The sequence below is a fragment of the Chroicocephalus ridibundus genome, chromosome 14 (genome assembly GCF_963924245.1).
Source record: "Chroicocephalus ridibundus chromosome 14, bChrRid1.1, whole genome shotgun sequence".
NCBI lineage: Eukaryota > Metazoa > Chordata > Aves > Charadriiformes > Laridae > Chroicocephalus > Chroicocephalus ridibundus.
In genome coordinates, this window is record NC_086297.1 from 14,883,536 (window position 1) to 14,901,020 (window position 17,485).

A 17,485-nucleotide genomic window follows, 5' to 3' on the forward strand; every position below is an offset into this window, starting at 1 on the left:
GGTGAAGCTGGCTGTTTTAGGAGTGTTCTCGCTACCAGCACAGGCAGAGCCAGGGACTGAAGAGGTACAGAGACCATGGCTTCAAATGTCTGCAGAGCCTGATGTTGCGTTTGCAGTCCAGATCATGGAATAACTCAGATGGGAAGGAACCTCGAGAAGTCTGTAGTTCAACCTGCTCAAAGCAGGGACAGCTATGGGGTCACACTGGGTTGCTCAAGGGCAAGCTAGGGTTTAAAAACCTCCAAGGATGGAAGCTGCACAACCTCTCTAGGTGGGTACAAAAATGTTTCCACTAGAGCAAACCTTTTTCTTTGTATCCAGTCTGAGCTTTTGGCATTTAAACTCATGTTCCCTCACCGTGCACCAGGGTGAAGAGCCTGACTCCACCTTCTTGATAACCTCCTCGTAGGTAATGGAAGGCTGCTGTTAGGTCCTCCTGAAGCCTCTCCTTCCTAGGCTGAGCAAGCCCTGCTCCCTCAGCCTCTCCTCCTGTTGTATGTGATGGCTGGCTCCAGGCCTCTGACCGTCTTGACCTCACATTCTTTTCCCCAAGCTGCCCCCTGGCCTGTCACTTCCCAGCGTTTGTTTTTGCATGGATGTTTTCCTTACGGGGTGCAGGACTTTGCATTAGTCCTTGTTGAACTTCATACGGTTCCTGTCAGCCCATCCCTCTGGGTGGCAGCTCTGACCTAGAGGGTATCAGCTGCTCCCCCCACTATGCCGCCATCTGCAAACTTTATAAACAAATGTGGGGTTGCCTCTGCCAGGTCATCGCTAAACAGGGAAACTGCCAGGACTGACCTATGCGTGTGACCAATTTACAACTGTCTTCTGAGTCTTGCTGCCCATCCAGGTTCTTTACCCATCTAGTTGCCCTCCCATCCAGACTGTAAACTCAGCTTGGACACAGGAATATCGTGGCTGAGGTTGGGCAGCACCCACTGCTCTCCCCACGTTCACAGATCTGGCCGTTTTGTCATAAAAGGCAATCGGGATGGTCAGATGTGAGTTACCTCTTAGTAAATCCACACTGACTGTTTCCAGTCACCACCTCTTTTACATGCCCAGAAAAGTGCTCCAAACACATTCCTGTGGGGTATTTTTCCCTCTTCATTGATTTATTTTTTATTTCCCCCCCTGCCCCTGCACTTAAAAAAGAAACCTATCAGGAAAGTTAGGCCTTATCTTGGCTGTAGTCTCTTGAGAGGATGCAGGAGCCAGACTGGGCATCAGTCCACAGTCATCAGGGCAAAATCCAAATCAGGTTTTATTTTTCCATGCTCTGTCACATGTGTACTGCCAGCGTGAAAAAGCTCCATATGCCTACCATGATAGTCAAAAGGGCTCAGTCCAAATCCAGGTTTGAGCTTAAGGAGAATTGCCCTGGATCAAATGGCCTGCGACATGGGAATTCATCTGCTCTCCAGCTCTGAAACCGCGTGCGCGGCAGCTGACGAGCTCACTTGTGCCCTGAGCAGGCGAGCGCAGCAGAGAGGACGTGGCTCCCTGGCCTGATCCAGTTAGTGCCTGGTCCTCAGCGTTCATTTCAGAGCAGCTTGTTCTGACCAGGAGCTGCTGAGCAGCCCCGCTCTCTACTTGGATTGAGCTTGAGCTGTGCCCCAGCGTGGGACCAGGTGCTTTTGGAGAGATCTCTTGCTTCAGCCTGAGCCTTGCGCTTGGGCCATGAGGACTACCTGGGTCGTACGCGTTGACACAGTTCTTTGGCTGCAGTCCCCTCGTGTACCTGAACCATGGTAGTGTCTTTAACCACTCGTGACTGTCCCCAGCCAGAGCAACCCGCTGTGCCCTGGAGGGACTGTTCAGGACAATTCCAGGGCAGGTATTTCCCACAGCACTGAATTTACCTGCTGCCTCCAAGCAAACTCCCCGTCTGATGGAGTGACTCACACGAGGGAGGAAAAATAGACGTTTCTGCTGTCTGGCAACAAGGTAGAGTGTCCTGATAGTCTCCAGGTCCACAGACATCAGTCATCTTCCTTGACCACTTATCATAGAGTCATAGAATGTGTTGGGTTGGAAGGGACCTCTCAAGGCCATCTAGTCCAACCCCCTGCAGTCAGCAGGGACATCTTCAACTGGATCAGGTTGCTCAGAGCCTCATCCAGCCTGGCCTTGAATGTCTTCAGGGGTGGGGCCTCCACCACCTCTCTGGGCAACCTGGGCCAGTGTCTCAGCACCCTCAGTGGAAAGAACTTCTTCCTGATGTCTGACCTAAACCTGCCCTGCTCTGGTTTAAAACTTATATTCAGCCAGTGCTTCCTGATGGTGCCAGCTGGCCCGTGTGCTTCCAGGGGTTGATGAGTCTCTGGACTAGGAGCATGTGAGCCTGGGGCCTGCAGGGTGCTGGGGGCTGAGCAGTCACTGGCAATGCTCTGCTCAGCACAGGTTTGTACCAACACACAGAGCAAGGAACTGTCTCATCTGGTCAAAACACAGCACTGGAAAGAGCTGTATCTGAAACGATATCCTTCTCGAGGGCTCGGGTACCTCAGCCCTGCCTGCAAGGAGTGCACTGGAGGAGAGTGGGGGCCCACATACAGCAAGTCTCTCTTGGATGCTGGCACTGCAATTGCTCTTTTCAGAAAGGGGACAAAGCTGGCGGAGTCAGTGAAAGTCTAGAGGATTTTCGTCTTGGTTTCAGGTGCCTGGATGCCTTTAGGCCTCTCTAGGTTTGCAGATTATATTAAGGATTTGGCTCTAAATTACTGGGAACATATCTGAAGTATAAAGTAGCATGAATTATAGTAAGAGTTTATATTAAGTTAAACTTCTAGTGTGTGAGCTAGAACGTTTTAAACCAGTTTGTGCCCCTTCAAATGCAATGCAGGGTGCCCTAGTTTTAGCTATTGTTTGAGAACAGGCTGCCCAGGGAAGTGGAATCACCATCCCCAGAGGTATTTAAAAGCCGGGTAGACATAGTGCTTAGAGATATGGTTTAGTGATGGTTTTGTCAGTTAGGTTGATGGTTGGACTCGATGATCTGAAAGGTCCTTCCAACCTGGGCAATTCTGTGATTCTTTGAGACAAAGCCAACCCCAGGAGTACTCCAAAGCACGAACCAGCCAACTTGACTCAGGGGCCAGCTGCAGTGACAGCGGGAGAGGGCAGGGAAGAGGGGTGCAGAGCTCAGGACAGCTCTTCTGTGCTGGTTGCGGTGGCTCCTTGATTGGAAACTGCCTTTGTGTATTGGGTCCCTCTTCCTGGGTGTTGGGGGTACGGGAGGGAGCAGGGAGGTTGCTGCGGGCACAGCAGGCTTAAGTACAGGCTCGAGCAGGTTGTGCAGAGGGCACCAAAAAACACTAACATGAGGCCAAGGGATGGGACAGACCTGGGGGCAACAGTGGGCTGCATGGAGACTGAGGTGTGCACTTGAGATGACACATGGCCATGTGGCTGTCGCTGTGCTCGTGTCTCCTCCACGGTGGCCTCCACACGCCCTGCATCCCTCCAGGCTCTTCCCAGCCCTATTGCTTTTCCCTGACCCGCTGCTCACACAGGGGTTCACCTGATGAAGACTCAGGGCCCTGAAGCACTCAGGGTTCAAGCTCCTTAGTGCTGATAGAAATGTTACAGCCAGCCCTGCTTGGCAGCATTTTGGCAATGATGGACTGAAGAGCACCACAGAGTGCTGCAAGGCATGGTACAATGAGGCTGTTGTCTTGGCAGTCCTTCAGAAATGGCAGCTGGTGGCACTGAGTTTCAGTGGCAAAGATGCCTGGCCATTGAAGAAAGCTGGCTGAAACTTAATATCCTCCTGCAGCCACCCGGAACCGTCTAATCCTTGCTGTTTGCTAGCTAGTAGCAACTTGAGGGAAAAACAGGCTCTTTCTGATCTCTATCTCGGGTCAAGGCTACGTGTGGTTTGAGGTGCTGTAGCTCATCCTCCCTTTCTCCAGTAACTTTGCAAATACATACATTTTGTGAGCCTTTTCTCACTTCATCGTTATGAAGGTGCGCTCCCATCAGCTCGTAGCCAGCACTGTGGGATGACAGAGGGCTCTCGCGTGCTCTTTGGTGAACTACAGGTTGGAGCTGAAGGCTGTGCTCTTCGCCACATAGCTGCAAATCAGTATTGATCTTCTGTCAGGTAAAACAAGCGATGCGTGGACTGCTGAGCAGTCAAACAGGGCTATGAACAGCCTGCCACGATGCACTGAGGTTGCTGGTTGCAGCCGAGGCTTTCCAGTCCCTGCTGCTGGGGTAGGGTGCTCACCTGGAAGACCCAGGAGCTGTGGCTCCAGGACAGCGTGAGCTGGGGCTGCTCGAGAGCTCCCCAGCCATGGGGCAGTGAGGGGATACTTAGTGAAGCAGATATTCTGGGCTGTGCTACAGGGGCAATGGCCACAGTCCTTGCTTTTAGATGTGAACTGATAAGCAGGTCAGTTTTTCTGGATTGCTCTTAGGTTTGGTCTCCTAAAAAGAAAAGCAAAAAGCTCACTCTTTCCCCCTTAGAAGAGAATTTCAAAGGTTTGGTTTGGTTCAAACGGAAACTGATTTTTTTTTTTGAAGTGAGAGTATCTAGCCCCTGACTTCTGACAGCTCTGCATCAGTTGTGCGTGTTCCTGGGGGTATGAGGATCTGTGCTGGTGAGACCTGGGCAGGAACGATTGCATCTGTCTCTGTGCAAGCGCCAGCTCATTCCGTGTTTTAAGCTGTGTATTACTAGTTTAATAAAGTAGGTTCCTTCAGCGTGCCAGGGAACTTACTCAGCTACAGCTTACAAAACCTCCTCGTTCTCCCAAAGTTCTTTGTGCAAAAATAGATGGACACCAACCAGTAAATCCACCTTTAATTTGTGGGGGTATATTGAGCCATGAGTGCCCTTATCTGAAGGCAGTAATAAAAGCTCCCTGGCAAAACCAGGAGCAGAGAGCCTTGCAAGGCAATGCAGCTGGCTGTGATAGCACCCTTGTGACCTTCACCTCAGGACAGCTCTGTGCCTGCAAATGATGTTGGCAGCATAGAGCAACAGATAGAAGTGCAGCTGCTGTTCCCCAGGGCTCTTTGCAAGTAGATGTGCACCTACATGTGCGCTCTGGGGAAGGTTTTGGTGGTAAAGGAAGGTGTTTCACTGTCCTCTGCCTGTGAGAAGCTGAAGCAGGGTGTTGTTGCCCTTAGTCTCACCCAAAATCTCATCTTTTCCTAGGACATGATTTCATGCCTGCCCAAACACCAAGCAGCAGAGCTTATGGCAGTCCTTGTGGTGGGATGGTGTCAGTGCTTCTTCACAAGGGGCGGTCTTGTACCCTGTTGAGGCAGCAGCCCACTTGTCCCAACCCCACGTGCAGTTGGCCCGTTCGCAGGAGCAATTGACTGGCACCGCCTCTGACTGCCTGGTGGGGGGGAGAGGCAGGGTGGCCCCAGGCACAAGTAGCACTGAGTCCAGAGGAGCAAGGAGCTCAGAGCTCTGAGCTAAGAAGGGAAGTCCAGGCACTCAACAAGGAGAACAAAAAGGCTGCTTTTCCCTATCCAGCTCTTGCAAGGCCAAGAAATAAGCATCCTTTGCTTTTATAAGAAAATACTGGGAATGAATGTTGCCCGTTCTGTGTAACACCCTTGGCTCCCACACCCTCTGAAATGGCTGCTTACGCTTAGGCATTTCTTCATCATGGTTAGGGTTATGTGAGGGTGGAGCTTGAGGTATGATTTGCTGGGATTTGATCCTCTTGTTTTCCATACCTACTGGTGGCCTGTTGCAGTAACCAGTATCCTGTGTGGGCACTGTTGAAGGTCCTCCAGCAAGCTGTGGTCCCTGCAGCCCTTTCTGGGTCTCTCCGCCAGCTGTGACTCTTGGTTCAGCCCCAGCCAGCTGATGGGCCTCCCCCCTGGCCAGGTCCTGAGACCCAGCACCGTTCCCTTGCCCACCCCATGCATGGGAGCTGTGTCCCCCTGACTCAGGGGTATGAGACCTAACCCCCCGCGCCCAAGCCTGGGGCCGTGAAGTGAGGCACAGAGGCACTCATCAGCCTGGGAGATGTCCCTGGAAAGAGAGGGACAGCCCCAGAGCATGGTGGAGACACTGTGAGGTCTCTGGAGGAGGGCTGGGTGATTAGCCGGTGATTTGTTCCCCATGCTGGGTCCCAGGTTGGTGCTCTGGGTTGGGTGATCTTAGGGACCAAATCAGAGAGAAGGGCTTTGCGAGGAGATCAGCGTGGCACAGTCTGGTATTGACTCTGACTCTGTGGTCTTCATTTTGCTTTTGGGTCTATTTTCCCCTGTTGAAAAGATCCTGCACATCTCGGCTGTGCACGTGCGCAGTGTACCCACTGCAGGTCCCTGCAGGACACACGCTCCAAGCCTCGGTCCTTGGATGTATTTTGCTGAACTCTTCATGGAAACTTTCCCCGTAGGCAGCCGGCAGGGAAAAGGCCAGCCCAGTCCTTTTATTCTCAAGAAAGCTGAAAGTAATGGAAACCAGAAGCTGGTGAAGATTAGGAGGAATGCAGCAATGAGCACCATTCTGTGTGTCAGAAAACATTTGGCTGCAGCAATAATTTAGCTTAGATGCAGTTTGATGCACATGTAATCTGTATACTTTATTCCAGGTGGTTTTAGTACTTGGGACTTTGGAAACAGCGGCTGTAATGCAAAGCTGCAGTGCAGAAGAGGGTGTGATGCTAGCCTCTGGCTTTTTTAGAGTGCTCATTTCTATATAATTTATATTTCTCAGAAAAAAAAAAAAGCAGATTTACTTATAAGCCCTTTAATTAGACCTTTGCCTTCACTGGAGTAATTTCCAGTGCCCCACGAGACCAGACTGTTTTTAGAAAGGCCCAGTAGCCCCATCCCTGCTGGTGCTGTGTGCACGGACCTGCTCACGTTGGGCTGCGCCTGGGCTGTTGAAGGTGCCCTGTGGCACTGGTGGGATGGTGCCGGGTTGAGGTTTGTCCGACAGCTGCCCTCCAGGCTCTTGGGAGCACGAGCTCTTGGGAGCGCCAGCTCACAGCAGCAACGATGGCTCCTGAGAGTCCGTGTGTGAGGTACAGGCTGGTGAGAAGGTGAGATATCCCTCCTCATCCGCCGACCTCTCCCTTTGTACCTGTCCTGTGGAGCGACACAGAACTATTTCTCCTCTAATGCTTGGGAAAACTGCACTTTTAGAAGACTCCAGTGCCTGAATTAGTGAAAATATTTACCTTATAGCCAGCTCTGGGGTGCGGGTTTCAAGGTCTCAGTGTTGAGGATGAGGAGGAGCAAGACCCGGGCACTTGACCCAAGCTGACAACAGGATTATTTCATACCATGAACATCCCATTCAATACAAATTAGAAACTTTGCTGCGAAGTTCTCTCTCTCCCTTGATGGCTGCCATCCTGAGAACTCCTCGCCCCGGTGCCGGAGCCCTGAGCCCTTCCCTCCTCCCGCAGCCGCAGCGCTCGCAGTGTCCCACGTTTGCTGTCCCAGCTGGGAGTGCATGGCTTCTGCTGATGGAATGGGCTGTTATCCCTTGATATTTGATATTGGTATCGGGATCAATAGTGGCTCTTTAGTATTGTTAATATTAAGTATTTATCCTTATTCTATTAAGACTCTTAATAGAGTCTTATTAAGGGTTTCCTTGTTTTTTCCCCAGTTCCCCTTCCCAGGTCGGGAGGGGTATTGGGTGAGGGAGTAATTGTCTAAACAGCAGTAAATTGTTGTCAGTTCCTCAAACCGTAAGAGCACCACACCATTTCTTAACTTAGTTTATATTTTTAGTGCATTTTGTTAACATTTGAAAAGATGCCCATTAAAGGGGGCCATTGCTCTGAGCACGGGCGTGCAGCTGAACCCTTGCTCTGGGTCACAGGCACCTTGAACTGATATGTGGTGGACCTCAATGTGGGTTCACAGCAGCAAGCCCAAGGTCTGCGCTCATCTTGCTCAGTCCGCTCAGCCACAGCACAGGCAGCTTTGGGGTTTCCTGAGGGCTGGCAGGATCCTCCGCAAGTGCAGAGGTGGCTCAGCACAAGAAGTTCATGGACCTATTGGAACAGGGTCCAGCGGAGGGAGGCCATGAAGATGATCTGAGGGCTGGAACCCCTCTGCTGTGAAGGCAGGCTGAGAGAGCTGGGATTGTTCAGCATGGAGAAGAGAAGGCTCCAGAGAGACCTTATAGCGGCCTTCCAGTCCCTGAAGGGGGCCTACAGGAAGGATGGGGAGGGATTCTGGATCAGAGAGTGTAATGATAGGATTGAGGGGTAATGGTTTCAAACTGAAAAAGGGGAGATTTAGATGAGATCTGAGGAAGAAATTCTTTGCTGTGAGGGTGGTGAGCCCCTGGCCCAGGTTGCCCAGAGAAGCTGTGGCTGCCCCATCCCTGGAGGGGTTCAAGGCCAGGTTGGACGGGGCTTGGAGCAACCTGGGCTGGTGGGAGGTGTTGGGTTGGAATGAGATGATCTTTAAGGTCCCTTCTAACCTGAACCATTCTGTGATTCTATGATCTCTCTACAGGAATAGGACCAAAACCCAGACATTGTACTGGGAGCAAAAAGTCCACCATCTGAGCCCTGGACCCGCCAGGCTGCAGCCAGGTTTCCTTCTACTCTGCAGAGTGGAAGAACAGCCACCTTGGCAGAGTGAAATGCAGAGTATTTCTAAAGCAGTTGCTTTCTGGAAAACTCCAGGTACATAGAATAAAAGCAGTCATCGTTCTTTAGCTTGCTGAAATTTTGGAATCTCCTTGGTTGGGTTGAAAGACCTGCAGTGTCCCACTCATTCAACTCCCATTGTAATTTATAAAAAGAGACTTAAGTTTTAGATCTATCATTCATACAGCTTGGCAAACATTTAAAGGCTCCAAAACTCAGACAAATCTGAACATACAAAGGTTTGTACAGTTATACATAGAAAGGTTTGTACAGTTGTTTCTTGAGCCAGAAAAATCTAATGCATGTCCTTAAGACCAAAGAAAAAAAACCCAAAAATCTAGTGTGCAAATTCATCTGCACTGCCCGAGTCTCTCGGCATTCCTGCTTTGCAGTGTAACAGGCCCATTTTTTTCTCAGCCCTTGCCCCAGGCTACCTTCTGGTAAGGCTTTACAGCAACTGTTATCTTGAGAAATGTTTTCATACAATGATGAAGAACTGCTAGAAATGAGAGTGTGACTGCTATGAGGAAAAGTGGGGCCTTTTCAAATAGCGAGCATGGGGTAGCAATGGCTGTTGTTGTTGGTTGCATAGTTCACAGATCAGAATTACTTAGAGAGCTGAAAGTAATTAATGTGTATTTTTTTAGCTACTAACCCTTGCTGAGCTGGGGAGAACATGAAATGATACTACCACTTGTGGATGTACTGGATGGCCCTGATTTACAGCATTTGAGACAATGGCTGCATGCAAATGGTTTTAAACACTCCAGTATGTTGCCGGTGCAGAGCTCAGCAGATGCCTGTGACCAGTTGGCAGCTGGGGCTGGCTACCTTGGGGTCACTGGTCATTGCTAATTGTTCTCCTGCACTTTGCTCCCAGCTGGGCACCCAAACCAGTGAGAGAAAACAGGGAGAGTGGCTCTCGCTGCCTGCGGGTGCTCTTTGCTCGGATCCCACAGCTGGGTGTGGGGAGCAGGGTCTGGTCCCCCTGCTTGTGAGCATGGCTGGATCCCATTGACAGTTTAGTATTAGGACAAAGTCCCTAACTGATAGTTGGTCTGGTGCATCTCGGCTTTTTGCAGTCACTCAGTACATCCACTGTGCTGAGTTCAAAGGGCTGATCGCAGGGGATGCTTGCTAAAAAAAGCTTTCCCTCATCCTCCAGGCTTAGGGGGATTCTAGGAATTCATGATTCATGAGGTATGTGGCTGTGGTGTCCATTTTTAGTGACCTTAAATGAAATTAAGGGCAACGCGGAACATGCTTGTCAGAACACTAGTGACAATGACGCTCCTGCAAGACCACAGGGTCAGCTGTCCTCAGGCAAACGCAAGTGGGGCCAGCCACCGTGTCTGAGAGACAAGGTAATGTCCCCCATGCCGCAGAAGCAGCTGCAGGTGCCCCAGGGTGCTCCAGCTGGTGCTTTGGGTGGTGGCAGGAGCTGTATGGGGTAGGCTTCTGGCTTTCACACAAGTCCTGTAGGCTTTGTTCTGGTGAGGGAAGGCTGGTGCTGCAGCCTTGGGTGAGCGTGCATTCAGTGCTGGGGGCCAATGGGTGATACTGAATTGAAAATGCCCAAATCAGGCAGGATGACTCAGGGCAGAGGCGACCCTCATGCACCAGAAGCCACCTCTATCCACTCAGGCATGAAGGCTCCCATGGCTCCTGCCGACTGCTGTCCTCACCTGCTCTGCCAGGTGAGCTCCACTTGCAGCCGTTGCCTGTCTGCTCTGCACCAACCAAATAGAGCATTTGGGACTGCAAGACCGCCATTCAAAGCCCACCCTGGTCCAAAGGCGGTTCATACCCCCTTGGCAAGTGTTTATGAGTTGTGCAAGAGTTGGTGAGGGGTTTATCTCGTTGAAAACGTGCAATCAAGAACACAGGTTGTTGGGCCAGAAGGAGAGTAACCCAGCAGGGGCCTGGCTGTGCTGCTGCTGGTTGTGGTGCTTCGCCCCGAGATGGGAGAGCTCAGTTCCGGGTCCTGCCTGGCCCCCCGCCTCTCCTGCAGAGCTGGAGAATCTCACTACAATTTTGTTTTTCTCCGTGCTAATTCCCACTGGTTTCCTGCACTTCTCAGGGCACACGTGTAGGCTAAAGTGGATCAGGTGGTGGTTTGGCAGCGTGGTGCTGGAAGCCTGTGGCACAGCCCTGCTCTGGTGTCTGAGCCCGCGCTGGCCGTGCCTGGCTGCCAGTCCTCGGCCTCTGCTGCCCAAGCAGGAGTTGCGTAGGTGCAGCGTATGCTTGCACAGCCTGCTTCTCCTCCGACACAGCTCTGCCTGTCCCCAGGCATGGCCAAACCTACCGCCCCAGGGGTTCTCATGACAGTGGTGCTCTGGGTCACTAGTGCTCAGTGTTTTGGTGGCTGCTACGGCCCCTTACCAATATCCTTCTCACCTGGGAATTGCAATCAGCTGTGGCTAAGAACCTGATAGCTCTGTGTGACATGGCTTCTGCTGCTCCTTTTGGCAGCAGCGGTAGCGAACGTCCTCGCCAGCCAAAGCACTGTTTGAAGCTAAATTTCTGTAGCATATTCAGGGTTTGGCATTCATGAGATGTCCATCCCTAGCTAGATTTGGGTGCTGTTCTCTCTGATTAGCCGCTATTTCGCCACGGTTTGTCACATCATACTTTAGTCACAGCCTCCCCTCCCACCCTCCCTGACCCATGCAGCGATGCGAAACCACAAGGATTGCCATAACCAATCCTACGTGAATCCTCCTCACCTTTTTCCCTTCCCACAGCCTTGCCCTCCAACCCATGGGTAGCTACTTTGTGTTTCCTTGCCACTGGGCAACTCTGCCCAGTCATCCCATGAGCAGGAGCAGTGGGGCAGGTCCCTCCTGGACTATTATTTCTTTGACATAGGTGAGAGCAAGTACGAGTGACGTGCCGGCCGTGGCTGGCAGGAGACCATGTTCCCAGTAGAGCAGATTCTCACAACAAAGAGTCTACAAGCCAGTTAGGTCCTGAAGTTACTAAAATTGGAAAAAAGAGCGTCTCCTTTCTTTACATACTGTATATGGCAGAAAATGAACATGAATTGGTGAGCAGGTGGGACTGTCAGTCCCTTCCTTCCAAATATAGGGAAGGGGCCGAGCTAAGGGAAGGGGCTGAGCCTATAAAAGCTGTCAAGGAGAAAGCTCTTGTTGGTGGCTTCCAATCCCCTGTTCCATGCTCATGGCCATGTAGAGGGGTGGAGGGCTCCTGCCACAGGTGCTGTTCCCTGTGCTTGGAGCTTCACGAGGCTGTAGTACTGCGGTGGAAAATCTGCTCTAGAATCCCGGCTGGACCATTCCCTGGGTAAGGAAGGACCGGTATCTGCAGTTCGCTTTGCTGGTCCTCAACTGGAGTGGTTGCTCTCAGTAAGTGAGAGGTATTGGGCCTTTGGAGAAGCTATAGCTCAGCTGGAGTCTGACCTTTTGCTCTCTCTCTTTCAGAGATCAGATATGTCAGCTCGTTCCTTCCTTCTTTCTGTTGACTGATTGTTAAGGTGAGAATTCAAGGCATGAAAACTAATAGCTTGCCCAGGCTGGTGTGAGCTGGCTCTTCCCTTGCACTCACCGTGGGCAGGTCCCCATTCTCCTCCCTGCATGAGCTGCTTTAATGGGCCATGGCATGTGTCCGTTCCTGCCCGCTACGGCTGCCCACCAGAGGACTAGGACAGGCTCCCTGTTAAAAGGGAGTGGGGGAAATCATAAGTGGAGAACTCAAAGAAAAACAGGCTTTAGGGATTCAGTCTTACTAAGGACAACACGAGTCTTTCAGAGATCCCTCCCCTTTGCCACACTTCCCCAGGGAGCCCTCCTGCTCCTTCAGGCATGGATCCCCTTTCCTTGGGGCCATGAAGGGTGGCAGCTCTTCTTCGTTCCTTTTGTACGTTCTGGCTTTGAAAGGCAAATATCTCCCTCAAGACCTTGCAGCACGCATCTGAGAGATGGGAAGGGTGCTCTTAGAGCAGCCAACCTGGGAGGCTGGTGGACATTCAGCTCCACTCTGCCCAACTCTGAGGACCTCAGAGGGGACCAGCACAGCAGGGTCTGTCTTTCAGCTTCAGCCGTGAGCAGAGACGCTGGCATGGAGGTTTTTGGTGAGGCTGCACCGTACCTTCGCAAATCAGAGAAGGAGAGAATAGAAGCCCAGAACCAGCCGTTTGACGCCAAGACCTACTGCTTTGTGGCTGACCCCGAGGTGGAGTACACCAAAGGGAAGATCAAGGCTGCACAGGATGGGAAGATAACTGTTGAGACAGAGGATGGCAGAGTAAGTGCGTTCCTCCTAGCCTGCTCCTCCCTGCCCTGCTGAGGGCCCAGGACCTCTGCTAAGGGCGGGCAAGGAACACAGAAAGCGCGAGACTGGCTCAGGTGAGAAACCTGCACTGCCCAGCATCTGCACTGCCCTACCCTCTGATGGGACCAGCCCAGCCTCCAGAGGAAGGTATTGGTCTGGATGCTTGCATGAAGGTATCCACTGGATAATAATTCCTGGTTTAGGCTTTAAAGATCAGGCAATGCTCTGAAACAGGTTGGGTTGTAGCCTTGCCAGTCTTAGCACTCCTCAACCTTTGCTTTTAACCCTTTCTCACCTAATACTGTCATATCCACCGATAAATTCCTTCCTTTACTGGTGGCAGAGCGGGCAGCTACTTGAAAGTCCCCTTTGCATGTGAATTTTTTAGCAGTGTCGCTGGCTGTGAACAGTTTCCTAAAGGAGCCTCCAAGGTGTTAATCTTGCAAAAACGCTGCAATGTCTTAGCAGCTTGTCCTGATAACTTTTGTACGAAAAGCTGCAGCGGCCCAAAGAACCACCTCAACCAACGTCTTGACTGCAGGCGCTACCGAATTTTTAAGAGTAAAGAGAATAAAGCAAATAAAGAATAAATCAGACATCCATTGGTTCACCCCCGCCTCCAGCAGTCGCAGATGTGTGACTGAGCAGAGGCTGCAGCAGACTGCTGTGCACAAGGACCTGCTGTCCCGGGGCTGGCTTTTTTACATCCATTGGAGCTTTTTGCCTCTGTAGTGTCCTGTGGGAAAGATTTCCACAGTTTAAGATCGGAGTCTGTGTAAAGTGCTTCCTTTTTCTGCAATGTACAGCCTGGTAATCTCTGCTTATTTTGTCACAAGGAGAAAAAGTGAGTAACGCTCCCTTGCGATGGCCATGGTTGTCTCTGCCATTCCTGACTGTGCAAACTGCAAAAGTTTCACAATCAAGTTATGCTCTCCACATAGAAAAGCTGTTTCATACCTGCAACTATCCTTGTTTCCCTTCTCTGGATGGTTTCTAGTACAACTATATCCTGTGATCAGTAATGAAGGTGTGATTGAACTGTCAGACACATCCTAAGTAAAACTCTCTTCTTTTCTCCCTTTCTTTTCTAATAATTCCTAATATTCTAGAGCTTCCTGCCCTCTTCTGAGCATTGAACTGGCATTATGTTAGAAAACTATAGTGACTCCCAGATATGTCCTGTGAGTAGCAGTTAATGCACGATCTCTTACTCTATACAGAGACTTTCTGTGAATCCTAATTGCTCAAGTGTTTGAACGCTTTAGAAAGGTATTTAGGGGCACATATCACAGAGCTGCTTTTGAAAACTGTGCCTGTAGTTCTTGCTTTGTCAAAAGAAGCCCAAGATTATTCCACTAGTCGGGACCTGAGCTTGGAAATGGTGTTCAATCTTTCCAAATCAAATCTGATTGCAGTAACACCATTTCCTCCTTGGATTGCACCAGTCAGCTTCGGCCAGTCCATGGGAGCAGCAGTTACAGCATAAAAGCAATGGATAAAAACAGCGGGAAAAACCGCCTGGAGAAATGGCAACAGGATTTTCAAGTTCCTTCATGGTTCAGTGTGGCCAAGATAAGCTGCTGCCATCTGTGTACATCTGCCTTCCTGCGCATCTGGCCACCCCAGCGTATCCACGGGCTCTGGCTGTGCGACAGGGTGCTTGTCCGCGGTGTGAGCCCAGTAGACGGTGCTGTTTGGTAGGGCTAGAGCCTTTGTTTAATTAGGAATGGCAACCGGCAGGAGTGGAACAAATCTGTTCCAAGGAAGGATTTGCTGTTGACAAATCTTGTGCTGTTAGTGTCCTGTCTCTCTGGCAACGCGCAGTGCATCTCTTGGAGAATGAAAGGTAGACCGGCCAGCGGTTGTGTGCCAGGCGGTTACAGCCGTGAGCAGCAGCGAGCTGAAGTTCACAAGCAGCAATAATGTGGAGAAAGATCTGCCCAGCACAAACTCTGCCTGTGTGGTTGTAGCAATTCCAGAAGAGTAAATTTATATCCTGTAAGTTTGTCAGTGTTGTAGAGTTCCTGGCTGGAAGCAGTATCTGCCCTGTAACAGCCATACCTTGTTTTGCACAGTTTAATGAAAGAAAAATCAGAATTAGAGCACACTTAGCAAATGTTATTACTTCTCTGTGTTTGTGTCTCTGTGTGTACACATGGAAGGAGCATTGAAAGTTGCTGAATCAAGGTTAACTCTTTGTTTCTGAATGATAGATGGTTGCTGTCAAACCTGATGATGTATATGCCATGAACCCACCTAAGTTTGACAGAATTGAGGATGTGGCCATGTTGACCCACCTGCATGAACCTGCTGTCCTCTACAACCTCAAGGACCGCTACAGCTCCTGGATGATCTATGTAAGTGCCCTCTCATGGCAAAGGAGAAAATCCAGCTGCCAGGAGATGGATTTCAGTGACTCTTCTGGGTTTTTTTCCTGCAGACCTACTCGGGTCTCTTCTGCGTCACTGTCAACCCCTACAAGTGGCTGCCGGTGTACAACCCGGAGGTGGTGTTGGCCTACCGAGGCAAGAAGCGCCAGGAGGCCCCTCCACACATCTTCTCCATCTCTGACAACGCCTATCAGTCCATGCTGACCGGTGAGCTTTTCGATTTTGACCAGACCCATAGGAAAAAACTGTGTCAGAAACACTACTTCTGCCAAATGCCGTTCCTTATCTGCCTGGACTCTGTTGCCTTTGCCATCTCACAGTGTGCTACCCTAATTCCTTGTTCCTTGGCACGTTGCAGATTATCTGCTTGGGCTCCCAACTATTGTGCTATGGAATTAGATGTTTTATTGCTAGGTGATGCAAAACCAGCTCCAGACAGTTTTCCCTGTCTCCTGAAGTAGGCTTTTTATTTTTGAAGTGCTGTGCTGCACATGATCTGTATTTCTGGTCTAAGTACTAAGCGAAGCACCATAACAGGAACCACTGCGAAGGGCAGTTGCGGTCGGGTAGGACACGCCAGCCGGGAGGTCCCCAGTCAGCACACAAGCACATGGCTCTGTTCAGAACAGAGCCGGAAGAAATATTTTCACCAAAATACATGTTTTTAGTTTGAATCGAGTCCTGTCCCATATTAAATAGTAATAAAGGTAAAGAATGGTGAAGATAGAAGCAAAGAGGAGAGTACAGGATGGAGAAAAAGTGAAGAAGAGAAGACAAAAAGCAGAGTACGGGGAGGGGCAGAGAGAAGAGAAAGACCGTGCGTCTTTTCAATTTTGCTTGCAGAGATTTTGTTTCTTTGCCTTTGATGGATACTAGGTCATGGGCTACCTGAGAACCAGCACTTTTCCCTACAGCTTCTCTGACTGCAGTTATTTTTCTCTTTGACAGATCGGGAAAATCAGTCTATCCTAATCACGTAAGTACATCTGTCACTTTGAACTTTGTCTCCAACAAAAAGTGGGCAGATAATTCTTCGCTCTGTGCTTTCTTTCAGCAGCGGAGAATCCGGTGCAGGGAAGACCGTGAACACGAAGCGTGTCATCCAGTACTTCGCAACTATTGCAGCGAGCGGGGAAGTAGCCAGGAAGGAGTCCTGGATGAAGGTGTGAGGGAGAAAGGCTTGGCAGGGGGGCAGTGCGGGATGTTACCCACTCGTGGCTGCAGAGAGCGTGGGTGACCTTTACCTCAAAACATGAAATACCTTTTATTAGCTTCAGCCACTCTCTCAAGGGCCAGTAAGGCCAGGGGCTGATAGGCAGTTAGGACCACAGCAAATACCAGAGCTGCCACTGTCACTGCCCAGGTGAAACACAGTTTGGGGCTTTGGTGTCCGGGAAGAATCAGAGGCTCCAGTTTCTTCACGTGGACCAGTCTGTCCCTGTGGCGGAGAGATGAGAGCTCTGACCATAGGAGAAATTCTGAATATGAGAAAAATGAATTATTTACCATTTACACACGGTGCTGGTTCTTGACGCTGCAGTGGAGAAGATGCTGTAGTAACATGGTACAGCTGAAATGAAGGGCACGTGGTTGCACGTGTGGTCAGGCAAGCTGCAATAGAGTAACTTTTTCCTACCACATAGCCCCTGGTGTTTTTCAGTAATTATTCAAATGTTCTTTCAGGGTACGCTCGAGGATCAAATCATCAGCGCTAACCCACTGCTGGAGGCCTTCGGGAATGCCAAGACTGTGAGAAATGACAACTCCTCGCGCTTTGTGAGTTGTTGTGTTTCTTTCTGGCCTCCTGCATTTCTAATCCTGTTTGCCTGCTTCTTACTTGCAACTGGGAGTCACTGGGAGCAATGTTCTTGCTGACAAATTTCTTGGTTGTTTGTCAGATACTAATGTATTTACAGCTGTTTCATGCTCATAGCTGCGTGGGCGGCAGCAAACTGTTTCCTTTTATCCATCTTTGAATATCTAAGATAATCCAGACTGATTTGGAGATGTTCTCACTGGGATTCAAGAGAGAAAATTGCTCTGGCATCGTACCCTGAGAATACTGCACTGACCAGTACCTTTTGTCTGCTTGCCAGGGTAAATTCATTCGTATTCATTTTGGTACCTCTGGAAAACTGGCCTCTGGTGACATTGAGACCTGTGAGTAAATGGTGGGGAATGGGGTTACTGCTTTCCTGTGAAGCAAAGAAGAGC

The 17,485-nt window shown here is 50.3% G+C and overlaps 1 protein-coding gene across 3 annotated transcripts in view; it reads left to right on the forward strand.

Annotated features, from left to right (window-relative positions):
* The first annotated feature begins 8,367 nt into the window (after positions 1 to 8,367).
* LOC134523348 (myosin-3-like) overlaps positions 8,368 to 17,485 on the forward strand; it is a 31,886-nt gene continuing 22,768 nt past the window's right edge. For 2 of the 3 annotated variants that reach the window (XM_063352195.1, XM_063352197.1), the window contains exons 1-9: positions 8,368 to 8,627; positions 12,032 to 12,084; positions 12,643 to 12,854; positions 15,095 to 15,238; positions 15,322 to 15,478; positions 16,220 to 16,247; positions 16,326 to 16,434; positions 16,955 to 17,047; positions 17,368 to 17,431. In XM_063352195.1, coding sequence (XP_063208265.1) covers positions 12,669 to 12,854; positions 15,095 to 15,238; positions 15,322 to 15,478; positions 16,220 to 16,247; positions 16,326 to 16,434; positions 16,955 to 17,047; positions 17,368 to 17,431 — 781 coding nt within the window. In that variant the 5' untranslated portion in view covers positions 8,368 to 8,627; positions 12,032 to 12,084; positions 12,643 to 12,668. The remainder of the gene's footprint in view (positions 8,628 to 12,031; positions 12,085 to 12,642; positions 12,855 to 15,094; positions 15,239 to 15,321; positions 15,479 to 16,219; positions 16,248 to 16,325; positions 16,435 to 16,954; positions 17,048 to 17,367; positions 17,432 to 17,485) is intronic. The other variant, XM_063352196.1, reaches the window with a different exon arrangement.